At 46.0% G+C, this 26,270-nt stretch overlaps 3 protein-coding genes across 3 annotated transcripts; 1 reads left to right on the plus strand and 2 right to left on the minus strand.

Moving 5' to 3' along the window:
* Positions 1-1,969: 1,969 nt before the first annotated feature.
* Positions 1,970-3,394, minus strand: LOC126004409 (tripartite motif-containing protein 75-like). The gene is made up of 2 exons (XM_049770847.1): positions 2,288-3,394; positions 1,970-2,215 (listed from the first exon to the last, which is right to left on the minus strand). Exons 1-2 carry the CDS (start codon positions 3,392-3,394, stop codon positions 1,970-1,972), a joined length of 1,353 nt encoding a protein of 450 aa, XP_049626804.1.
* Positions 3,395-8,349: 4,955 nt separating this feature from the next.
* LOC126004410 (tripartite motif-containing protein 75-like) lies at positions 8,350-9,774 on the minus strand. The gene has a single exon (XM_049770848.1). It carries the CDS (start codon positions 9,772-9,774, stop codon positions 8,350-8,352), a length of 1,425 nt encoding a protein of 474 aa, XP_049626805.1.
* Positions 9,775-19,918: 10,144 nt separating this feature from the next.
* Positions 19,919-23,631, plus strand: LOC126004412 (tripartite motif-containing protein 75-like). Its single transcript, XM_049770849.1, has 2 exons — positions 19,919-19,981; positions 22,201-23,631. Exons 1-2 carry the CDS (start codon positions 19,919-19,921, stop codon positions 23,629-23,631), a joined length of 1,494 nt encoding a protein of 497 aa, XP_049626806.1.
* Positions 23,632-26,270: the final 2,639 nt, after the last annotated feature.

Genomic DNA, 26,270 nt, shown 5'->3' on the forward strand with positions numbered 1-26,270 from the left:
TGGATTCCCTTGATATCTTTTTCTTGCCTAATTGCTATAGCAAGTACTTCCAGTGCTATGTTGAATAGGAGTGGTGAGAGCTGACAGCCTTGTCTTGTACCAGAATTTAGAGGGAAGGCTTTTAGTTTTTCTCCTTTGAGGATAATATTTGCCATTGGCTTGTGGTAGATGGCCTTAACTATATTGAGAAAGGTTCCTTTCATTCCCATCTTGTTGATAGCTTTGATCAAGAATTTGATCAAATGCTTTCTCTGTGTCTATTTATATGGTTGTGTGATTTTTATTTTTTTGTTGTTGATGTTGTGTATTATTTTGATAGATTTATCAATGTTAAACCATCCTTGCATTCCTGGGATGAAACCTACTTGATCTTAGTGAATGATCTTCTTGATGAGGCATTGGATCCTATTTGCCAGGATTTTGTTGAGGATCTTTTATCTGTGTTCATCAGAGATATTGTTCTATAATTTTCTTTGGCAGCATCTCTGTCTGGTTTTGGTATCAAGGTGATGTTGGCTTCATAAAAGCTGTTTGGAAGGGTTCCTGTGTTTTCAATTTCATGAAAAAGCCTGGCTGAGATAGGTAGCAGTTCCTCCTGAAAGGTTTGAAAGAATTCATTCGTAAATCCACCTGGGCCTGGGCTTTTGTTTTGGGAGAGACATTTGATCACATTTTTGAATTTTCTCAATAGTCATGGGGGTGTTCAGATATTCTACATCCTCCTTATTCAACTGTGGAAGGTCATGAGAGTTCTAGAATTTATCCATTTCTTCCATGTTCTCATGTTTAGTGGTGTAGAGTTTCTCAAATTAGTCTCTGATTACCCTTTGAATGTCTGCAATATCTATTGTGATCTCCCACTTTACTTTTAAATATTAATATGTGGACATCACCCAACTATAATAAAGAAAACTCCTTACATCCTAGTCAAGACATTCACCTCAAAATTATAAAATCTTGTAGAAAAATGGAACAAAGTTTCTCTAATGAAAATACAAATTTGAACTATAAAAACAATTATTCCCAGCATAGATATAACCTACTAATGCTAAAGTGGTCACAAAGTTTTTAATGCAAACACACACACACACACAGACACACACACAATATTTACAAAATTCCCTGAGATTCATAATGTCATAACATTTTGGTGAAAAGGGAACAAATATGAAGTTTTTCTTAAAAAAAATACAAATTTGATAATAATGAACAAATTCCCACATTAGAGATAAGCTATTAATAATAGAGTGATCACAAAATATGTATAATGCCTTTCTATATATAAGATTCTTGAAAAAAAAGAAATATAACTTTGTTTAGTCATTAAAAATCACAATTTATTACAACTGATTAAATATAACAATAGGTATAATAATGACTTACAGTACAAACATTTGCAAGAAATATATTAGTCACCAGTCACCACACAACTGTTGCAAGTCAGCCCCTGAAGAGGTTGACTGATGGAGGGATGGAGGATGAGGTCTTTCCCCTTCAGCTCAGAGCAGGCGTCTGCCAAACTGTCTAGCCTATGGTTCTGAGGTGAAACGGCGGGAAAACAGCTCTCAGACAGTCAGGTTTGTGGAAATATTAGCTTTATTCGGTGGACAAGAAGTCCAAAGCCTCTCGCCTTCCACAGACCCTTGTTTTTATCCCCCAGAATCAGGTACCACCCAATGGTGGGAACAGATACCACCCAATGGTGGAAGCAGAATCAGGTACTACCCTAGGGTGGGGGCAGAATGCCAGGTCACACCCTATGGTAGGGCACAATCACCGATCAGGTTAGGGTCACTAACATAATAATCCCCTAAAATATTTACATACACAACAACCACAACAACGCCTTGTCCCAAACTCCCAACACCAGAACTCACAACTTCCTTGAGATGAATATCTGGACAACCAGTCCATGACATTTACAAACTCAATAACTTCCCTTACAGCAAGGAGAAAAACAAGGACCAGGTCAGTCCAGGTCCCCACTCCCAGTGCTCAGGGTCAGAGGGGTGCAGTCGAGTCCCACACGGAAGTAGGGCTTCAGCACCTCAGCAAAGGTCTCCAAGAAAGAGTGGAGGTAGGACCTGTCGCTCGCATTGTAGAAGCAAAGCTGGCCCAGCTCATAGTCCAGAAAAATGCCGATGACCTTGGGCCTGTCCTTGACAGCCAGGGGCGCCCCCGCAGAGCCGGCCCCCAGGTAGACGCCATCCTGCAGCTGCAGGACCCAGAGTCACTTCCTGCCTGGCGGGAAGCCCTGGGCCTGGCTGCAAGGGGCGTCTGTGCACACGCCCACGGCCCACTCGGGCTTGTCGCCCACCTGCACCTCCCAGTAGTGGCGGCCACAGGAGAAGCCTTCGCGGCCCAGGACCACCAGCTCGGCGCTGCTGCCTCCGGACTTGGCGCTCGTCTGCGATCTGAGCCTTTTGGGCACCCAGGACACGGACTTTCCGTCCTCGGACACGAGCAGACTAGGGTGAGCCCTTTGGGGGTCCAGGCTCACGGGCTCGCGGAACCTGCGGATGAGGTTGCTGAGCGCAGAGCACAGAGGGGGGAGGCTGTAGTTGGGGCGCCTGCAGCTCAGGGGCGCCACGGCCGGGGGCTGCAGGTCCTCGCAGCGCCGCACGACGCCCCCGAGGCCCGCGAGCAGCATCTCCTCGGACAGGACGCTGCGCTCCGCCACCTCCTTCATGAGGCCCTTGAGCCGGGCGATGTGGTCCGAGTAGGCGGCGATGTTGGCGCTGAGCTGCCTCTGCAGGCGCTTGTCTTCCTCGGCCAGCCTGCCCAGCGCGGCGTCCTGCTGGCGCTCCACCAACTCCGCGAGCTGCTCGAACTCCGACGCCAGCCGCCGCTTCTGCCGGTCCACGTCCTCCCGCAGCTGCCGCAGGGTCCTGTCCTGCGCCACCGTCATCTTCTGCACCTGGGCCAGGCGCTTCTTGAGGGGCCCGATGTAGCCGCCGAGCCTCTGGCGGTGCCGGCGCGCGGCCTCCTGCACCGTCGCCACGCGGTGGCCCTGGTGGGCCGCGCTCTGAGCGCAGCGCGGGCACAGCAGCTCCTGGTGGTCCTCGCAGAAGAGGCTCAGCTCCTGCTGGTGCTCCGCACAGCTGCGCGCCTCTGCCTGCGCCTCCTCGCCTGCAAGGGGCCTGGAGCCCTGCAGGAGCTGGGCCAGCTCCACCAGCCTCGCCAGCTGCGGGTTGGCACTGACGCTCCTTCTCAGGCGGGGCTGCCTGCACAGTGGGCAGGGGAACGTGCCCTCCACCTCCTTCCAGGAATTCTCGATGCAGGCGCCACAGAAGTTGTGTCCGCAGTCCAGGGTCACCGGGTCCTTGAGGTAGTCCAGGCACACGGGGCACATGACCTCTGCCTGCAGTTTGGCCAGGCCTGCGGACAACTCCATCCTCAGCCGTGGGGGGGGTAGTTTGGTTGTGGCACCTCTAATGCTGAGTCTAGGGCTCTCTCCTGCCAGAAAGAAAACACAAACTCAGTCCTTTCCCCCACTTCATGTGTGTGTTACTCTCAGTGCCTCAGTGGTGTCTTTGTCCACCAGCTCCCCAAAGGACACTAGGAGCTCACCTCAGCAACTTCTCTCAGATGGTTGATATGAAGCGAAGATATCCTGATGATTCTGCACAGCCACAATAGTCTTGGGTTCCGGAAGAGAGATGGGCCCCTGCAAATAAAGATTTCTACAAAATTTCTACAAAGTTTCAGTACTGTATAAGAGGAGCTCACTAGCACCTTAAGGCATTTCCACACTTCCTCCTCCTTTGACACCATTCCCAGATTCTACCCACCATAGGCCATATCCACTCAAAGACCTCACACACTATTGCATGTTATTAAAGTGAGATTCTCCACAGACACATACTGGCCTACCAAAGAAATCACTCAATTTCAATCAGAGGGAAGGAATTTAGTACTTGGACTCATTAAGAGGTGCCCTCTAGACCCTGCACACTTCGGGCATTATGGCCAAAGGGGAGGCCTCCTATGGCCTCAGAAGAAGCACTTATTCCCAAAACCAGTGCTCTTTGTATCCCCAACTCTTTCAGTTCCTTTGTTGCATTGATCCCTTCTCACCTAGATCTCAGCTTCTGCCTGGGGATTCTTTAGGTGCTGGTCCTGAGCTGACTTTCCTTGCAGGAATGTCCTTCAGCCTGGCACAGAGGAGCAAACTGTGAGCCAGCAGTGACCACAGTCTTTATATAGGTCTGTGGGTGTAGCCTTTGGGACCCACCCAGAAAAGAGTGGGTGGGTAGGGTGGGGCCTGGCTGATTATTGGATTTTCAGAGTGATTGATTAGGCAGAGTTCTTTGCATATTTGATTTAGCTTCACTTGCAGAAACCCATTTTCTTAATAAAAATCTGGTTTTCACAGTAAAGTAAGTCTTTCCTTAATTGTGGCCCTGCCCTTCATGTCCTTACTTATTAAATATAGAGAAATAGTACATTCTTTAGAAATATGGGCTCTTGGTCAGAAAGTCAATTCAGTAGGTAAGGTGCTTCCCAGAAGTGAAACTTGAACACAAAACCTGTAAAAGCCCTGATTACTGTAGGGTGTGGCACCAAATCAAAACAAACAACGTTCCAAACTATCAGGTGGGACTTCTGATTTACTGTCTAGGTAAGAGCAAAATGGCCAGAGTTTCTCCTTCTCTGAGTCTCAGTCTTGCAGTAAGCCCATGGATGATATTTTTCCTCCAGCTCATGTTAGTAATTTGAGCAACAGGACATGAAGATGATCGTGGTGTTGGTAACAAAAGTGCATGTGTCACAAACTCAGCTATGACCAACTTAGTATATCATGGAACCTTCATAAGGAGTTTTATCAGTAGATAATATATGAGATTTTTAATATGACCAAATTTTCTCCACAGTTCTGTATATGCTGAGACAATAATAGCAGAGTGTAGTCATTGTTGTTTGCATTATAAAAATGGCAGTTAATATAGATGGTCTGGGGGCCTGAGAGAATGCATGGAGGTAAGGCATTTGCCTTTCATGCAGAAGAATGTTGGTTTGAATCCCGGCATTCCATATGCTCCCCTGTGCCAGGGGCGATTTCTGAGCATAGAGCGAGGAGTAGTCCCTGAGTGTTGCCAGGCGTGGCCCCAAAACCAATATGTGTGTGGATAGATAGGTAGATAGATAGATAGATAGATAGATAGATAGATAGATAGATAGATAGATAGATAGATAGATAGATAGATAGATGGTCTTGTGTGAAAACAGGTGGGCACAGAGCCAAGCAAAGTCCAGCAGTTAGGGTACTTGCCTTGTACAGAGCATACACAGGTTTGATCTCTTATTGGTTCTGCAGGCCCAATAGTAATAATTTCTAGGTGCAGTACCAAGTGTAAACCCTGAGCACAGTTGAGAGTGACCCAAAACAAAACTTAGCAATAATAATAAAAAATATGAATGCCACTTTAAATAGTAAAAATTACCTGATAAGTACTTGATTGACTTGTATCTTAGTATCAAGAGTAATGTTCTACAAAGGAGGTAGGGTTACATTTTTTAAGTTCATACAAACGGTGCCCCAAATACATGTGGCCCTCATCTCATCTCTTGAAATGTGAACTTTCATGCTTTTGTATTTTTATGTTATGCTATGTACTGGAGCACTCTCCAACTTTGGAGAAGCCTGCACTCTCTTGAATGCATAACTTTCCTTCTATTTGTCTTTCTCCTCTCTCATCCACTTCCTCACAATGTCTAAATTTAACCTGTTTTAAATTCAACAAATTCTGGATGTGACCTGACAAACAAAACATAATTTTGTTCATTCTTTGACTCCCCCAAACATATTTAACCCAGACCTCAGTGGGTACTGCTCTCCTTTGACCATGCCAGCTTTCATGCTTTTTATTTGATGGTTTTATCAGTTTAAATAATTTCTTTTCTTCCTCTTCTTCTTTTTTTCTTTTGGCTAAACCAGGCAGCACTCAGGGGTCATTATTGGCTCTGCACCCAGAAATCACTCCATCAGGCTTAGGGCATCAAATGAGGTGCCAGGAATCTAACCTGGGTCCATCCTGTATCAGTTGTTTGCAAAGCAAATACCCTATGGCTGTGCTATTACTCTGACCCTCAAATAATTTCTTGCTGAAAAAGCTGCCTTCAATAGTAATATCAAGAATCCAACTAAATTATTTAAGAATCCAGGTAGATTTGATGAAAGGAGGGGCCAGATGAATAGCACAGTTGTAGGGTATTTGACTTGGAAGTGGCCAACTTGGGACCTATCCCACTATACCATATGGTACCCCGATCCTGCCAGGGATATTATCTGAGCACAGACCCAAGAGTAACCCCTGAGTGCCATCTGGTTTGGCACGAAATCCCCTTCCAAAAAAAGAAAAAAACTAAATTGATGTATGGTTCCAAGCCTTCAGGGACAAATAGCTGATGGGAGTCACAGCCTTGGAGCCAAATTACAAGAGCATGAAATGAGCTTTTTTTAAAGGACAGAGAAAACTTGTCATGAGTGTGCCCTTCCATTATTGTGCTTCTGATACATTATTCTGCACATCTGTGGCCTTTGTACATTAAGGAAAGAATATTTACTTTAGTTTGCTTAATTTCCAGCATCTTCTTGGCATAATGTCTTTATTCTTATCAATATAATTAAAAATATTCTCAACTTATTATCTCAAAAAATAATCTCAACTTACTGTCTCCAACAAACCAATTTATAGGATTCACCAGAAAAGGGATTTTGCTCACAGACTGATACAGCTCTATTTGAGATGAAAAGAGAAGGTAAGGGGCCAGGGAGATAGCACTAGCTCTAGTACATTTGCATTGCATGCAGTCAACCCAGAACTGACTTTGGTTTGAATTCTGGAATCACATATGATCCCCTGAGCCTACCTGGAGCGATTTCTGAATTGATAGCCAGGAATGACCCGAGAGCTCACTAGGTGTGACCCCCCAACAAAAGAGAGAGAGAGAGAGAGAGAGAGAGAGAGAGAGAGAGAGAGAGAGAGAGAGAGAGAGAGAGAGAGAGAGAGAGAGAAGTGAAGGTAAGAGCAGGTTGCCTAGACTGGAGTGTGGCTACAGTAGTGATAGTTTCATAGGACTGAGCTCAGGAATTCTCTTAGTTGGACTGACTAAAATATTTTTCAAGGCATCACTGCATCAATATAGACTCAAAAAGACATTTTCTGACCAAATTACACATCTTGGGGAGAGTAAACCTGAGTCCGCACAACAGTTTGCAGTAGTGTTTGTTCTAATTGTGTGCCACATCCTACAGAGATCAGGGCTTTGTCAAAGCATTGTACCATGAATCACTTCTCCAATCAAGGGCCCTAATTTTCTAGTACATGTCATATTTCTTGTTTTCCATGGGCTTAAAGGGTAAGAGCAACAATTAATGAAAGGGTTTCTTTACTGTGAAAACCAGATTTTGAGTATGAAGATAGGTTCTCAGAACATGAAAGTTCAGAGTGAGAAAAGGTGATGGTCCTCACAGAAAGGCGCTGCTCCTGCAGGTGTTCCACCTAAACAATCACACTGGAAAAATCCCTTCATCAGCAGAAACCCACCCTAACTACCCATGACTCTCCCTAGAGATCTACCCACAGAACTATATAAGGCTGTGGTCACTGCTGTGGGTGAAGGCCTTTTCTACAAGAAAAGTGAGCAGAGGACTAGCATCCAGAACTCTACAGGCCAGAGTCACAGCAGTATAAGAAAATAATTTATATAAACAGGACAACATCCATATCTGAATAGTGGTATTGTGATTGTGCACCTATTTTAAATCTGACTCCCTTTGGAAAAGAAGCTAATATATTATTTCTTGATTCAAATGTCTGTTTGGTTTTATAGTAGTGATTTAATATTTACGTGGTAGACATTACCTACTTGTATTAAATAAAACTCCTTATACAATATTTAGGAAATTTCCTGAGATTAATATGTCATGACATTTTTGGAAAAGGGAACAAATAGGAAGTTTCTCTAAGAAAAATACAGATTTGATCTAAAACCAAATTTCCACCCAAGATATAAGCTATTAATACTAGAGTGATAAGAAAATGTGTATAATGCCCTTCTATGTATTAGCCTCTTGAGAAAAAAAGAAATATAACTTTGTTAGGTCATTAAAATCACAATTTATTACATTTGATTAAGTATTACAATGGAGTATAATGGATTTACTCTACAAACAATTGCAAAAAATACGTGAATCACCATAACCAAAAGACAACCACACCATGTACCAGTGTCCCACCACCAGAAAAGCACAACTTCCCTGACTTGAATATCTGGGAAACTAGTCCATGACAGTGAGAACCAAAACAGCTTCCCTTACATCAGGGGAGAAAAACTAGGACCAGGTCAGTCCAGGTCTCCACTCCCAGTGCTCAGGGTCAGAGGGGTGCAGTCGGGCCCCACACGGAAGTAGGGCTTCAGCACCTCAGCAAAGGTCTCCGAGAAAGAGTGGAGGTAGGACCTGTCGCTCGCATTGTAGAAGCAAAGCTGGCCCAGCTCATAGTCCAGGAAAATGCCGATGACCTTGGGCCTGTCCTTGAGAGCCAGGGGCGCCCCCGCAGAGCCGGCCCCCAGGTAGACGCCATCCTGCAGCTGCAGGACCCAGAGTCCCTTCCTGCCTGGCGGGAAGCCCTGGGCCTGGCTGCAAGGGGCGTCTGTGCACACGCCCACGGCCCACTCGGGCTTGTCGCCCACCTGCACCTCCCAGTAGTGGCGGCCACAGGAGAAGCCTTCGCGGCCCAGGACCACCAGCTCGGCGCTGCTGCCTCCGAACTTGGCACTCGTCTGCGATCTGAGCCTTTTGGGCACCCAGGACACGGACTTGCCGTCCTCGGACACGCGCAGACTGGGGTGAGCCATTTGGGGATCCAGGCTCACGGGCTTGCGGAACCTGCGGATGAGGTTGCTCAGCGCAGAGCACAGAGGGGGGAGGCTGTAGTCGGGGCGCCTGAAGCTCATGGGCGCCACGGCTGGGGGCTGCAGGGCCTCGCAGCGCCGCACGACGCCCCCGAGGCCCGCGAGCAGCATCTCCTCGGACAGGACGCTGCGCTCCGCCACCTCCTTCATGAGGCCCTTGAGCCGGGCGATGTGGTCCGAGTAGGCGGCGATGTTGGCGCTGAGCTGCCTCTGCAGGCGCTTGTCTTCCTCGGCCAGCCTGCCCAGCGCGGCGTCCTGCTGGCGCTCCACGAACTCCGTGAGCTGCTCGAACTCCGACGCCAGCCGCCGCTTCTGCCGGTCCACGTCCTCCCGCAGCTGCCGCAGGGTCCTGTCCTGCGCCACCGTCATCTTCTGCACCTGGGCCAGGCGCTTCTTGAGGGGCCCGATGTAGCCGCCGAGCCTCTGGCGGTGCCGGCGCGCGGCCTCCTGCACCGTCGCCACGCGGTGGCCCTGGTGGGCCGCGCTCTGAGCGCAGCGCGGGCACAGCAGCTCCTGGTGGTCCTCGCAGAAGAGGCTCAGCTCCTGCTGGTGCTCCGCACAGCTGCGCGCCTCTGCCTGCGCCTCCTCGCCTGCAAGGGGCCTGGAGCCCTGCAGGAGCTGGGCCAGCTCCACCAGCCTCGCCAGCTGCGGGTTGGCACTGACGCTCCTTCTCAGGCGGGGCTGCCTGCACAGTGGGCAGGGGAACGTGCCCTCCACCTCCTTCCAGGAATTCTCGATGCAGGCGCCACAGAAGTTGTGTCCGCAGTCCAGGGTCACCGGGTCCTTGAGGTAGTCCAGGCACACGGGGCACATGACCTCTGCCTGCAGTTTGGCCAGGCCTGCTGACAACTCCATCCTCAGCTGTGGGGAGGGCCTTTTGGTGGTCGGCAACTCACAAGGCTCTGTTTAAGGCTCACTACTGCCAGAAAGAGAAACACTCAGTCCTGCTCCCCACTTTCTGGGTGTATTTCTCCCAGTACTTCAGTGGTCTCTCTGGCCACCCTGTTCCCTAGAGGACAGTAGAACCTCACCACAACAACTTCTCTCAGATGGTTGTTATGAAGCCAAGATATCCTGGGTGATTCTGCACAAGCACAATAGTCTTGAGTTCTGGAAAAGAGATGGACTCCTGCAAATAACAATTTCTACAGGTTAGAAAGCATCAGCACTGTATCAGACAAGCTCATTGGCACCTTAAGGCGGTCCTAGGTTTTCCTCCCCGGAACACCATACCCATTCTCTACCCACCATTGCTCTGTGCATCCCTAAATATTTAAGTGTCTTTGTTGCATTGATCCCTTCTCACCTAGGTCTCGAACTTCTGCCTGGAGATTCTTCAGGTGCTGGTCCTGAGCTGACTTTCCTTGTAGGAATGTATCTCAGCCTGGCACAGCAGAGCAAACTGTAAGCCAGCAGTGACCACAGTCTTCATATAGGTCTATGGGTGTGGCCTCGGGACCCACCCAGGAAAGAGAGATGGATGCGTAGGGTTGGGCTTGGCTGATGATTGGATTTTCAGTGTGATCGATTAGGCAGAGTTCTTTGCATATTTTATTTTGCTTCACTTGCAGGAAACATATTTTCTTAATAATATTTTTTTCACAATATTGCAAGTCCTTGTTTAATGGTGGCCCTGCCCTTCATCTTCGTACTTATGAAGTATAGAGAAATAGTACATGCATAAAAAGTTGGGCTCTTGAGCAGAAAGTCCATTCAATTGGTAAAGTGCTTCTTAGAAGTGAAACTTGACTACAAAGCTTGCAAAAGCCCTGATTACTGTAGGGTGGGGCACCAAATTAAAACCATCAACATTCCAAACTATCAGGTGGGTCTTCTGGTTTACTCTCTCCAGGGAAGTGTAAAACGACCAGAGTTTCTCCTTCTCTGAGTCTCAGTGCTTCAGTGAGGCCATGGATGACATTTTTCCTCCAGCTCATGTTAGTAACTTGAGCGGCAGCATATGAAGATGATTGTGCAGCTGGTAACGAAAGTCCATGTGTCACAAACTCAACCATGACCAACTTGGTAAATCATGGTACCTTCATAAGGAGTTTAATCAGTAGTTCATATATGAGATTATAAATGACGAATTTTCCCAGCACTTCTGTAGATGTTGAGATATTAATTTAGGTTTTTCTTATTGACACATAAAAACCTTTGATTTTACTCAAGTTTACACAGTCCAATCAAGAGAAATCCTGAGCACAGTCCTATGAAACTGGCACTGCTGTAGCCATACCCCTGTTTTGGGCCCATGCTCTAACTTTTTCAGTGATCTCATTTAGGGACACAAGTCTGTGAGCAAAAGTCCTGTTCAGATGAAACCTATAAATCAGTTCAGTGGTATATAATATTTAAATGATTTTTTCCCATTCTATTGCCAAGAATCAAAGCAATATTCAAAGAATACACATACTACCAGCTTCTGCATTTCTTATTCAGTTACTAAAATAAGATTCAATTTCATGATGCTGGAGTGGTCCTGCAAGTGGTAAGGCCTCTGCCTTTCCCACACTAGCCTAGGACAGTCTGCAGTTAGATACGCCAGCATCCCATATCGTCCACCAAGACAGGAGCTATTGCAGGATTAAACCCTGAATGTCACCGGGTATGGCACCCAAATAATAAAAAGTATGATTTCATTTCTGATACCTTCAAGTTGATATCCGAGCAGGAGTAAAAGTGCCTGTATTTTTCAATCACCTCCTAATGCAGAAGATTCAATGAGATAATTGTGTGTTTTTTCTATTTTTGATTTAGGCTAAATGTGTCTCTGTGTTTGGTATCACTCTCCACATGCCAATGAGAATGTGCAGTGCTGGCATTGAATCTGATCTCCTACAAGAAAAACCTTCACTCAGTTTTTTTACTTTCCCTGACCCAGATCAATTATATCATTAAGCTAAATGAATTACGTTTCCGTTTCCTTTTTACTATTCCAGACATCCAATAGTAGTGATTATGTGATTAACTAGCAGAATGGGAGCCTGGAACACATACACACTCTGTACAAGCTCTTCAGGATTCTTTTTTTGTTTGTTTTATTTTTTTTTTTATTTTTAATTCGAATAGAAATCTCCGGGATGCCAGCTCGGCCTGGCGGGACCCTCCCCGACTCAGAGTGGGGAGATGCAGGCCGCGGTAGGCCAGAGGAGCAGGAGCCGCTCAGCACACCCCTGCCTCTGGGGCCCGAATGGCGGTGGGCACAGCACAGAGGCGGAAGGAGGGGCGGCAGACCCCAAGTGGGGACCACGGCACCCCCAACGACAAACCGTCCGAACGCACCCTCTCGGATCGCTAGAGAAGGCTTCCTATGCCGAGGGGGCGCCACCCCCGAAACCCAAGGCGAGCGACACCCGTCGGACTTCCCCACAGGGAATAAGAAACTGGGGGGGGGGGGGGCTGCGATACGGGTCACAACGAGATGCGCGAGCGTCCGCGGTCAGGTCCGTGTGCTCCGAGCCCGCGGGGGACCCCTGTCCCCCCGCCACGGCAGCTCGGCCTTTGGTCCCATTGGACGAGGGGCCGGCTCTCCCCCAACGAGGAGAAGGGGGAAAGCAACGACAGGCTCGGGAGGCCAAACTTTAAGAGGCCCTGGTCGTCCCGAGGGGACCCCGCCGACACAACACAACGGCACCCACCACTGTCGTGGGACTATGCTGGCCGTGTGCGGGCACGCGCCCGGGGCCGGCCACGGCAGGACGGTGCCCGACATCTCCATCATCGGCGAGCTTGATCGCCTCGGACCCTCCCACCCCCAGCCGTCCTCGGGGAAAAGATCACCAACACCGCGCCGGCGGGCAAGTATGTCAGTGAGGAAAGCCCAGTCTGACACCAGAAGCACAGCGCCAGGGACTGGGAAGCGACGCCACCAGCTTGGCTTTGGGCACCTGATGGACGACCTGGAGCGCTCCACCGAAGACCGGGTGGAAGCGTCAAGACGCAACGCCGGGCGCCGGCCCCCTCTGCACCTCCCCCGGAGGCGGGGATGGGGGGCCGGTTGGAGAAGACCACCACGCGAGGGCTGTCTGCTGCGTCAAAGGAACCCCAGCCCTCAGTGAAGAGAGCGAGGTCGGGCCAGATTGCGCACCCCTGCGCCCACCCACGACACACCCGGTGCGGGGAGAAGCGAGGGGCCCGCTGGCAGAGCGAGAAGATCGGTCCCATTCGCCATGAATGTCTGTCCCTCGTCTGGCGCGGCTTAGGCTCGGCCCAGGAGAGTACTACATCACCCCATGGATTCCTCAGGATTCTTTTGGCTGAAACCTGGAAGTTTCAGGAGCTTATACACAAAGATTATGGCTTTGTATCATACACGGCAGTGTTCAGGCGTTACTTATTTTCTCTGTTCAGCAATCACCTCCAGCAGGCTTGGGAGAATACAAGGGATGCCTGACACTGAACTCTACTCTGCCATCTGCAAAGCAAATGCTAAAACTCTTGTGCTGTCACTCTGGCCACTTAATAGAGATTTTTAAGCAAGCAGAATCTCTATGTGGTTACTTTTTGCTTTTAATATATTAAAATTAATATATTATGTGCTATGTCATTTCTTTTGCAGCTTGAGAGTAACAAGTAGAGTTGGATGGAAGTTTACAAATGAAAACAAGATAAAATAAAATAGTTCTTATGAATGAGGATCTCCTCATTCACACTCATTGTTAAAAACTTGAATTGGAAGATTTCACATCTAGTGAATAAGACCTATGTCTTTTTAATTATATAATTTTTAGAAATTACCCTATAATATGTGATGCCTAGGGTTTGATTGTTATATATTAGTTTTTTTTGTTTTTATTTTGTTATTTATTGATTAAAATAAAAACTTGGTATTTATATTAGAGTCATTGATGCAAGGTTTTTTCTTAACTTGAGCAAAGCAAATTCTGTTAAATCTGAAAACCTCAGGGCTAGATTGTGTAAACTCTAGATACTAATAACCTCTCAACAACAACAACAACAACAAAACCAAAAAACCTAAGGTTGGATAGATATCACAGCGGCATGGCATTTGCTTTGCAGCTGGCCAACAAAAGATGGACCCTGGTTCAATTTTCAACATTCAATAAAGTCCCCCATGCCTGACAGGAGCAATTTCTGAGTGCAGAGCCAGGAGTCACCTCTGAGTGCTGCCAATTATGACCCAAAAACCAAATAAACAACCAACAAACAAAACACCCCAAATAACCAGATAAATAACCAATAACTCTTTTTAGCTTGTTTGTTTTGCTGTTTGTTTTAGGCCAAACCTGTAGGTGCTCAGGGTGCTATCTCTTTAGCCCCTCCCTCATTATTATATTATTAATTGACAATCGAGCAGGTGAATAATTTGCATTATTTATTAAACCATATAATGTATTTGTACTTTAGACCCTCTAATCAGGAACATTTCATATGTTTTGGTTTGTGGGGTTTTTGTTTGTTTGGTTGGTTTTTGGGCCACATTTGCTGGCACTCTGGTGTTACTCCTAGCTCAAAAATCACTCTAGGAAAACTCTGCAAACCATATATAATGCTATGGACCAAACCTGGATATGTCTCATGAAAGGCAAATGCCCCACTCCCTGTGCTATTGCTCTGGCTCCTGTTGTATGCATTTCTGGTCTTACCATTTGTTATCCCGTAAAACTTTTGCTTTGTTTTGACCACACATAGGTGTGTTCAATGCATATTTCTCGCTCTGCTCAGGGGTCACTTCTGTTTAATTCTAGTCATTTTGTCAAAATTCAGAGAAAATAAACCAAGTGTGAGTGCTACCATTCTGGACCATGGATTTTATGGGTTGTTTTTGTATGGGTTTTTATTTTTTCTTTGTTAATGCATCACCAATATTTCACAGTGGTAATGTCTTACAATTTTAACGTTAATGAATATTTTAAGAATTATTTTCTCAGAAAAGTCTCACATATGAGGAAAGTTGTTGATAATCACTAAGAAAACATGTTCAAACATTTCTTTGATGTCTTTCTTAATCTACAAATTTTATAAGCATTCATATTGTTGTTGATTCTGGGGGCTGACAAATAAAATTAACATTCCCCATAACTTGGTTCAAACATGAAATCTATAGAGATACTCTTCTACCAGTATTGCTTATAAAACAGATCTCAAAGGGGGAAAATCAATCAATCAAACAACAAATCCAGTGGGCAAAATTGTCAATATATGAGGATGTTTGAAAAAAAAGACCCCCCCCTCAAATCTTTTACCAATCTCAGGAAGGGCAGGGTGTGTGATGAAAAGGTGCCTGGGAACCTACACCCCTACAAGAAAATCTCAAAAGGCAATGGGGAAACCTATACTTCCATCATAAGTATAAGACCTGTAAAACACTACCTCTTTATTTTTTATTTCATTTTACTTAAAAATCATTTTTTCACTACACATATGTGAGTAAATATATATATTTTATTTCTATTTTTATGTTTATTGGGTGTGTGACTTGTTTCTCTGTTCTTTTCAACCCCAAATGAAGCACCATTTCTTTCTGCAAAGGCACACTAAAAAAGGGGAAATCCCATGTAAATAAACAAGCTCTTATCTACTAGGAATAAGAAAGCATACTTATTTACAATACAGTGGAATCTCCCACCTTGAAAATATGTCATGTGGATCCATTTTAGACGCCAGAAGATTATACACCGAACGTCCAGACTTGAATCCTGAACCCCAGACATAGAATCAACACAGTTTTTCACAACAGCTACAGGAACCAAAGCCCAACTGGGACATCCTGAATACTACTCGATCTCCAATATGAGCCAGTTCTAATATGATATCCTGACAACGAGGAAATTGGGAATAAATGGACATAAGAACAGGTTATCCTACCCAACCAACTAATGATAAAACAAAATCAGAAGACTTGCCACACCCATAGGGCTGTGCAAAAGCCAAGAACGTGATCTACAGATGACCGGCTGATAGAACCATGACCGGGCAGTATGTATTCTGAGACCAACAAGAAAGCCCTAGTCTAGGGTTTGGTCTATGTCCTGCCTAACAATCATGACCCCCAATTCCAGAGTCATGACTGAGGCAATTGCAACTGAACGGGTCTTCTGGAAACATAAGGAAAGAAGATATCCCAGGCTCCATCTGAGTTTCAGTGCAAGATCCAAGACCACTAACCACAGAAGACAGATTAAAATGACATCGAGGAAACAGAATTTCTAAAATCACAAAGAAAGTCTTCATCATAAGTTCCACTCCTTGAACTGTGGACAGACTGAGACCTCTAGATTTAGAGGTCTGTTTTTAACAGCCAGATCGAACCAGAAGTCTCCCATACAGGGTTATTGATGTTAAGGGAATACATCTGAGATTTACAAAGAGATACACGTGTCCCTTTTGTGTTTTAGAAATACTCGAGAGGGAGGGGGGTATTTCCGAGACACCACTTCGGTCTGTGAGTTGGACAAGGGAAGAGAACATGGAGTCATGTTGCCTGCTGAAGCTTCAGACTCCCTGAGAGGCATTTGCTTCCTAATTGCTGGAAGTTGAAAGTTCACCAGTCCCCTCCCAGCCCCTTGCAGGAGCAAGGAAGCCTGGGGGTCTCTTTTAAATTGCACCTCACCAGAACCCACTTGCTGGGACCCTGAGCAGGTGTCCAGAAATAACCCTGGGGACGGGGAGGAAGGAGAGAGAAAGCTGTGAGGGGCAGTCGAGGCTGCATCTTCACCTTATCTTGGCCAAAAAGCCTACAGCATAAAACCTTGCCATGATGCATTGTCTGCTGAAGCTTCAGACTCCACCCAAAAAATTACTGTGAAAAATATGTAATCCACCTTGGCCAAAACAAAAATCATTAGTACAGAAAATGCTTAAATGTGGGGTAACAAGAGATGGGAGTGAGGGAGTAAAGGAATAAGACGTGCTCCTGGACGGCATTCAGATAATGACAAGCAATGAAACACAATGATATTCATACATTTGTCATAATGCTCTGCACGGGGGAGCTAGCCCATGTGGGATTCCACAATGCACAGGTTTAATAAGGAAACTTCCCTGGTAAGTCTTATTGCCAGAACCTATTGTGCTGCTATTCCTCCCTGCTTCCAGGAAGAAAGGAGATTCTTCCCAAGCTAGAAGGCCAAAAGGTCAGAGCCCCCACCCCCAGACCCTCCCTTTGGACCCAGGAGGGAAATGGGGAAATCCTAGGAAAACCAATAAACTCCTCCAAGGGACCCACCTCGCTGGCTTGCCCAGCCATGTGGCCAGGAAAAGCCCTGGAGCACCGGAGGAAGGAGGTAGAGGGGTGCTGGGTGACCCATATCCTGCACCCCTTCCTAGGCCTGGTTAGAGAGGCCCGTGACATGGCGGAGGGCTGCCAAATGCCATGCTGGCCAAACCTCCAGGCTTCCAGGAAGGAAGGGAGATCCTTCCCGAGCTAGAAGGCTGGAAAGTCAGAGCCCCCACACCCAGACCCTCCCTTTGGAGCTTGGAGTTAAATGGGAAAAGCCTAGGAAAACCAATAAACTCCTCCAAGGCACCTACCTTCCACATTAATTTTTTAATTAATAAAATTTAATGTAGGAAAATATAAATATGCCTACAAAAGTATAAATGTTTTTCCTGAGAGAGGGAATATTGAAAAGACTAATAAGACAAAAATTTTATATTAAGGAGGTGTTGACTCATTAATAAAGATGTATAATATACCTAAGCAAGCTGGAGTAATCTTCCGCTCCTTAATGTACAGAGAGCACAGATGTGCTTTATGTACCCAGAATAATGTACTGAGAAGCACAATAAGGGAAAGCCACACTCATGACAACTTTGTTGTCCTTTAAAGAAGCTTATTTCTCCTGTAAGATTGGCTCCAAGGCTGACTCCTTTAGCTATTGCTTGTCCCTAAAGTTTTGTATCCTATCATCCAATATATTTTATTCCTTTTTTGAATAGTGGATGTGGGCTAAACCAGATGGCGGTCAGGGTTTACCCCTGGCTCTGTGCTCAAACTTCGGTCCTGGCAGGATTGGGAGACCATATGGTATGGTGGGATAGGTCCACAGTTGGACGCTTGCAAGTCCAATGCCCTAACACTGTGCTATTACTCTGGCCTCTCCTTTCATCAAATCTACCTGGATTCTTGAAAAATCTAGTTGGTTTCTTGATATTTCTGTGGAAGAGAGTTTTTTTTTTTTTAACAAGAAATTATTTGAGACCAGAAGTAAAAGCACAGCGATAGAATGTTCTTATACAGGATGGACTCAGGTTGGATTCCCAGCGTCCCATTTGGTCCCTTGAGTCTAGTGGAGAATTTCTACATATAGAGCCAGGAGTAAGCCCTGATTGCTGCCCAGTATAGCCAAAAGAAAAAGAAAGAAAAAAGTTATTGGAAAATGATATACTATCAAGTATAGAACCAAAAAGCCTCTATTTTAAATATTTAAAGTAAATATACACATGGAGAAATGCAAGCTCTCATGGTCAAATGAGGGCAGCACCCACTGAGTTCTGGGTTAAATATATTTGGGGGAGTTAAAAAATAAACAAATTCATTCTTTTGGGGAGAGCACACCCAGGCTTGCTCAGGGGTTACTCCTGGCTCTGTGCTAAGAAATCACTCCCAGCAGGCTTGGGGAACATATGACACCCAGGAATTTAAATAAGTCTATCTTGGGTCAGTAGCATGCAAGGCAAATGCCCTAAAGCTGTGCTATCACTCAGCCTGCCTCAAGAACATTATTTTTTTTCAGGATATATTTAGACATACAGAGAAAGGGGAATGAGAGGAAAATAAAGACAAAGAGAAGGAAAGTAATGCATTCAGGAGAGTTTAGGCTTATCTGAAGAAGGAGAGATCCCCAATATATATAACAACAAGAAAATATAAAAGTGGGCAAAAGAGATAGCATGGAGGTATGTTGTTTGCCCTGAACTTGCCAGGAGTAATTCCTGAGTGCAAATCAGAAATATAACCTGAGAAACACTGGGTGTAGCCTCTTAAACAATATATAGGAAATAAAAAAGTTTAATTGCCAGTCATGAAATGTCATTTGACTCTTTACAAGGCAAGCACCAAAGGGACTTCTAAATTTCTGGCCTTAAAGCATGCAATCCTTTATTTTACTTATTTATTTAGTTATTTAACTCTGTGTGTGTGTGTGTGTGTGTGTGTGTGTGTGTGTGTGTGTGTGTGTGTGTGTGCCACATCTGGTAATGCTAAGGGCTTACTCCTGGCTCTGCAGTAAGGGTTCACCTTTCACCTAATAGGGCTATAGGGACCATTTTGAATGCTGGTAACGAAACCTGAGTCAGCCACATGGAAGGCAGGTATTATTGTAAATATCTCCACAGGCTTTTATTTTAAAATATTAGTGTTGGAAATTATTTAAACAAATAGTGATGTCTTTAGAGTTTGTTACTGTGTACAAATTAGTCTCAAAGTGTTGGGAAGAACAAGGATATGTAGCAAGTTTGACCATCTGTTATGTACTAAGAATGATTGTGGAAGTTTATTATCCTAGTAACTTAATTGTGTGTATATATTTTGTTGTTGGTTTTTAATATTTTGGTTCCTTTAATTTATTGTCTATATTTTGTGGTACTCTGTGAAAACCTCAGCAGTTTTGGGGAATTCATAGTGTGGTGTTTGAACTTGTGCCTGTTTATACACAGTTATTTGAGATATTTCACCTGACTTAGAGTATACTTTATAATATTAAAAAATCAAGCAAATAGAAATTGTCTTGCTTAATATCAAATCGCTTTGACCTATAATCAATATATTACTATATGAACGTAGCAGAAGCCTCATGCCTCAGTCCCAGGGGATTGGGGAGATATGGGTCTGAAAAATACAGAGACATAGGAAATAATTCACATATTGTTAAGGATATAAAGCACCCTCAAGTAGCCTCACCTCTCTGGGCTCCAGCCCAAGCTCTACCTGGCAGGCTGCTTCACCCAGGCCCAGGGGCTAGCAAGCCCCTTGCCATCCCTGCCATGGGAAGAGGGAGGCTCTGGTTCTACAATTCTGAACCTGAAGGTAGACATGAGCCTGAAGCAAGGTGAGAAGGAGCATCTTGGCATCTTTAGCAGAAACTTGGAGTCGAAGGTACTGTGGGTCACCATGTACAGCAGTCAGTCCTGGGATGCCCAGGGAGGAAGGTGCTTTGAGCTGTGGCCAAGGAGGCACAGAAAATGCAGAAAGTCCAAGGCATTTTGGAGCAGTACCTTCAGGGTTGAGAGCATGACCTTATACTGACTCCTCCGAGCCAAGTTGCAGATGACTTTATAAGAGAATTAGAGAGTCACTGAAGTGTTAAGGCACTGTATGAATCCAATTTTGGGTCAATCCCAAACAGGAACTGTATCAGAGATGCCTTTTCTTGGCATATTATCATTATTCTTAGCAATATAATTGAAAATATTTTCACAGTATTATCTAAAACAGACTGATATATGGTTTCACAAGAAAAGGGTTTTTACTCACAGACTTATAGGGCACTAAATAAGATAAGAAAAGAAGATAAGGGCCAGGGAGATAGTATAGCTCTATGGCAATTGCCTTGCACACAAGCCAACACAGGAGAGACTGGTTTGAATACAGGAATCACATATGGTCCCCTGAGACTGCCATAAATAATTGCTGAGCAGAGAGCCAGGAAAAACCCCTGAGCATACTAGGTGTAAGCCACACACACTCCCTCAAAGAAAAAAGAAGAGAAGTAAGAGAAGGGGACCTAGACTGGGGTGTGACTAAAGTTGTGGTAGTTTCATAGGACTGAAATCAGGATTTCTCTTAGTTGGACTGACTAATATATTTTCCAAGGCCTCCTTGTATCAGTAGAGTCTCAGAGAGAGAGAGATCTCCTTGCCCCAATTACACTTCTTGGGGAGAGAGTGAACCTAAGTCCTGCATGACAGTTTGCAGTTGGGTTTGTTCTGATTTGGTGCCACATCCTATAGTGCTCAGGGCTTTGTGAAAGCTATGTACATAGGGATCACTCCTGGGAAGTACCTCACCTACTATACTGTCTCTCCAACAAGGGCCCAAATTTTCTAATACATGGAATATTTCTTGGTTTCAATGACCTTAATGGGTAGAGCAACAATTAAGGAAAGAGTTGCTTTACTGTGTGAAACTAAGATTTTGAATATGAAGATAGGTTCTCAGAACACATAAGTCCATAAAATAAGAAAAGATGATAGTGATCACAGAAGAGGAACAGTTCCTGCAGTTGTTCCACCTAATCAATTGCATGGGAAAATTCCTTTATCAACTGAGACCCACCCTACCTACCTATGAGTCTCCCTAGATATCCACCACAATAATATATAAAGGCTGTGGTCACTGCTTTGCACATACTATGCTCTGGAGTGTCTGATTGAAGGCCATGCCTACAAGGAAAGTGAGCACAGGTTTAGCACCAAGGACGCCACAAGCCAGAGTCAGATCTAGGTGAGTTGAGATCAGTGCAGCAAAAGCAGTTATTGGGTTGGAGGCACACAAAGCAATAAGTACACAATTTTGGTTTCTTGAAGTCATGGAGGAACTTCATTTCTAACTTAGTGGCCACTGTGTTCAGGATCTAGAGGGCACGTCTTTTTTTGTTTGTTTTCGGGCCACACCCGGTAACGCTCAGGGGTTACTCCTGGCTTTGAGCTCAGAAGTCGCTCGTGGCTTGGGGGACCATATTGGATGCCGGGGAATCGAACCGCCGTCTGTCCTAGGCTAGCGCTGCAAGGCAGACACCTTTCCTCTAGCGCAACCGCGCCGGCCCTTAGAGGGCACTTCTTAATAATCTGCATTCACTGAGTCCCAGATATTAAATGCCCATCTCCAGATCTATAGTAGGTGCCTGCTTGGAAAGTCACTTGCATCATATGGACTAGTACCTGAAGACCCTGAGGGGGTTGGTAGGGTCTGTGATTTGGTGTCCAGGGAGAATAAAGAGAATGGCTGCCATAAAGTGCCAAAGAGCTTCTTGCTGCAGAGCTGAAGCTTTCAAACCTGCGGAACTCCTCCTCATTTGCAGTAGCCCATGTGCCTTCCAAAAATAAAGACTTCTCTGGTGATGCAGAGTGTTGCTGAACTTCTCTTGGCTTCAAACCACTCTGAGAGAAGCTGCTGAGGTGAATAAAGAGCCTTGGGCACAGATCCACAGCACCTGTGCCCTCTGGTGAGTGGGGTGGACAGAGAGACCACTGAAGCACTGAGAGAAACACACACAGGAAGTGGGGGGAAAGCACCTATAGTGTGTCTGTTTCTGGCAGGAGAGAGCCTAAACTGAGCCTTGTGAGTTGCCGACCACCAAACTTCACTCCCCACAGCTGAGGATGGAGTTGTCAGCAGGCCTGGCCAAACTGCAGGCAGAGGTCATGTGCCCCGTGTGCCTGGACTACCTCAAGGACCCGGTGACCCTGGACTGCGGACACAACTTCTGTGGAGCCTGCATCGAGAATTCCTGGAAGGAGGTGGAGGGCACGTTCCCCTGCCCACTGTGCAGGCAGCCCCGCCTGACAAGGAGCGTCAGTGCCAACCCGCAGCTGGCGAGGCTGGTGGAGCTGGCCCAGCTCCTGCAGGGCTCCAGGCCCCTTGCAGGCGAGGAGGCGCAGGCAGAGGCGCGCAGCTGTGCGGAGCACCAGCAGGAGCTGAGCCTCTTCTGCGAGGACCACCAGGAGCTGCTGTGCCCGCGCTGCGCTCAGAGCGCGGCCCACCAGGGCCACCGCGTGGCGACGGTGCAGGAGGCCGCGCGCCGGCACCGCCAGAGGCTCGGCGGCTACATCGGGCCCCTCAAGAAGCGCCTGGCCCAGGTGCAGAAGATGACGGTGGCGCAGGACAGGACCCTGCGGCAGCTGCGGGAGGACGTGGACCGGCAGAAGCGGCGGCTGGCGTCGGAGTTCGAGCAGCTCGCGGAGTTGGTGGAGCGCCAGCAGGACGCCGCGCTGGGCAGGCTGGCCGAGGAAGACAAGCGCCTGCAGAGGCAGCTCAGCGCCAACATCGCCGCCTACTCGGACCACATCGCCCGGCTCAAGGGCCTCATGAAGGAGGTGGCGGAGCGCAGCGTCCTGTCCGAGGAGATGCTGCTCGCGGGCCTCGGGGGCGTCGTGCGGCGCTGCGAGGACCTGCAGCCCCCGGCCGTGGCGCCCCTGAGCTGCAGGCGCCCCGACTACAGCCTCCCCCCTCTGTGCTCTGCGCTGAGCAACCTCATCCGCAGGTTCCGCGAGCCCGTGAGCCTGGACCCCCGAACGGCTCACCCCAGTCTGCGCGTGTCCGAGGACGGCAAGTCCGTGTCCTGGGTGCCCAAAAGGCTCAGATCGCAGACGAGCGCCAAGTTCGGAGGCAGCAGCGCCGAGCTGGTGGTCCTGGGCCGCGAAGGCTTCTCCTGTGGCCGCCACTACTGGGAGGTGCAGGTGGGCGACAAGCCCGAGTGGGCCGTGGGCGTGTGCACAGACGCCCCTTGCAGCCAGGCCCAGGGCTTCCCGCCAGGCAGGAAGGGACTCTGGGTCCTGCAGCTGCAGGATGGCGTCTACCTGGGGGCCGGCTCTGCGGGGGCGCCCCTGGCTCTCAAGGACAGGCCCAAGGTCATCGGCATTTTCCTGGACTATGAGCTGGGCCAGCTTTGCTTCTATAACGCGAGCGACAGGTCCTACCTCCACTCTTTCTGGGAAACCTTTGCTGAGGTGTTGAAGCCCTACTTCCGTGTGGGGCCTGACTGCACCCCTCTGACCCTAACCGCAGGGAGTGGGGACCTCGACTGACCTGGTACTTGTTTTTTTTTCCGTGCTCTAAGGGAAGCTATTAAGGTTGTACATATCATGAACTGGTTGCCCAGATATTCATCTCAAGAAAGTTTTGATTTTCTGGTGGTGGCAGTTGGGGACATGGGGTTTTTATGGTGTTATGATTGGTGACTAATGTATTTCTTTCACTGTATGTACTGTAATTGCCCATTGTAATACTTAATCAATTGTAATAAATTGTGATTTTAATGACTAAACAAAGTTACATTTATTTTTTTCAAGAGGCTGATATACTGAAGAGCATTATACACATTTTGTGATCACTCTAGTATTAATAGCTTATCTCTAGGGTCGGAATTTGGTCTTTATGATTAAATTTGTATTCTTCTTTGAGAAACTTTATATTTGTTCTCGTTTCTCCAAAATGTTATAACATTATGTATCTCATGGAATTTCCCAATTATTGTGTAAGGAGTATCTTTAATACATGAGGGTAATGTCTACATATCAATATTAAATCAATACTAAAAACCAAAGAGACATTTTGCATCAAGATACAATATATTAGCTACATTTCCAAAGAGAGTCAGATTTAAAATAGGTACACAATCACAATACCACTATTCAGAAATGGTTGTAGCCCTGTTTATGTAAACAATTGTCTTATACTGCCTATATATGTAATTTATAGAGTTAGGTCATCTCATTAGATCCTGATAATAATTTATAAATATTCTATTGCTTTAGCAGCTTTTATTTTTATCAAATCTATCTCAAAAACTATAGTTGAGTGTTTAAATGATTACTTATAAATAAATGTAATATAGCTACAATGACTAGATCTCTTTTGTCTGTCTGAGGTGCTTAGCCTTTACAGTTTTGGGGGTTTTTGTTTGTTTGTTTTGGTTTTTGGGTCGCACCCGGCAGCGCTCAGTGGTTACTCCTGGTTCTATGCTCGGAAATTGCTCCTGGCACAGTCTTTACATCTTAGCAGTGTCAGTAGTCCTGCTTTCAGGCAGCTTCAAGGATTGTGAAAAAACAACTACCAAAGTAGATCAAGTATCATCACAAGTGGCCAGAGTGGTAGCACACAGTAGAGTGTTTGCCTTACATATGCTGATCTAGGATGAACCAGACTGCAGTTTGATCCCCAGGCATCCCAAATGGTCACTGAAGCCTGGAGCGATTTCTGAGCACATAGCCAGGAGTAACCCCTGTTGTTCACACATACCACAGGAGCATCATAGGGTATGGCACAAAAATCAAAAAATAAATAAACAAAAAAAAAACACAAACAAATATCATCACTAGCTTCTACTCTATGTCTAACTGCCTATCATTTTCACTGCACACGTGGAAATCATCATCCCTCATTGTACCTTTTATTATGGGAACACATTTATAGATCTCCTCTTTGCAGCAGTGAAATCAACACCATTTGGGTAATATGAGGTGCTGAATGATACATATTGGGAAACATGTCTGCAATCTGGAGACCCTGGTTCTGTTGTTGTTCTCTCAACAGCAAAAAAAAAAGAGGTTCAGCATCCACTTCACTATGAATAAAGTTGAATTTCTTTTTATAAGATAAGCAAATGTTAATGATTCTATATTTTGATTGTTTTGGTGGGAGGAGGTCACACTCGGCAGCTCCCTGGTGTTGCCTTTGTGGTCCTATAATTGTAGGTGACCACAGGGTATAAAGGACTGTCTATTTGTTGTTACAAAAACTGCCTGATTCATATGTCTTTTTTTAAAAAGATGATTAGACATAATTTCCCCAATGCTGACCCTTGTCTCTGCCTGAAAAGCTATCAGCACCAAGTAACACTATCATATTCCCAACTAAAAAACTTCCCAGCTGTTCCACCAAGCTCGAAAATAAAAGAATGTCCTCTCATACTTCCATCGTAGGCCAATTCTTGGGGCATTACCTCTGTGAATTCTCAAAAGAAAGTGCAAATTCTGCTTTCTGTATGATCCACAACAGCCCAATGTCAATCCAGTCTCTAAGCAATTGAAATCAAATAATAGGAGCATCTAAATCCTTGCAAGTGAGACTGGGCTACAGGGATACAACTCTAGGCCTTCCCTTTGGAAGTATTTTTGGCAGAGCCCCACCTACCATCTACCACTCAAAACCCAGCAGTTCCACATCTCAGCAGGAAATGACCTGCCCCATGACAATGCTCCAAAGGAAATCGATGGCTGCCCCTACTTTCCTCTTCCCAAGTAGTCCAGTCCTGGTGGAAGCATTGTCAGAAAGGGGTTTGGAAGAGTTCAGATTTCCCTTTCTGCATGAATTATAGTAGCCAATAGCACCTCCAACAACCTCTGACATAAATAGCCCAACTCTGCAACTTAAACCTATTACAGAAATGATGTTGCGTTCCTTGCTACAATGGGGATATCCATAATTTGGGGCCTATTCTAGAAGTTTCAGTTCGAGATGATGATTCCCACGTATGGAGTTTCTGAAAATGGCAGGGAGTTAGAAATAGGGTAGAGGCTTGTGATGATATTTGATCTAGTTGGAAAGTTACCCTTTCACAATTCTTTAGGCTGCCTGAAAGGACAATCGAACACTGTTAAGATATAAAGGCTAAGGGCTGGAGTGGTGGCAAAGTGGTAAGACGTCTGCCTTGCATCTGCTAGCC

Source organism: Suncus etruscus, chromosome 3 (genome assembly GCF_024139225.1).
Source record: "Suncus etruscus isolate mSunEtr1 chromosome 3, mSunEtr1.pri.cur, whole genome shotgun sequence".
NCBI classification, from domain to species: Eukaryota; Metazoa; Chordata; class Mammalia; order Eulipotyphla; family Soricidae; genus Suncus; species Suncus etruscus.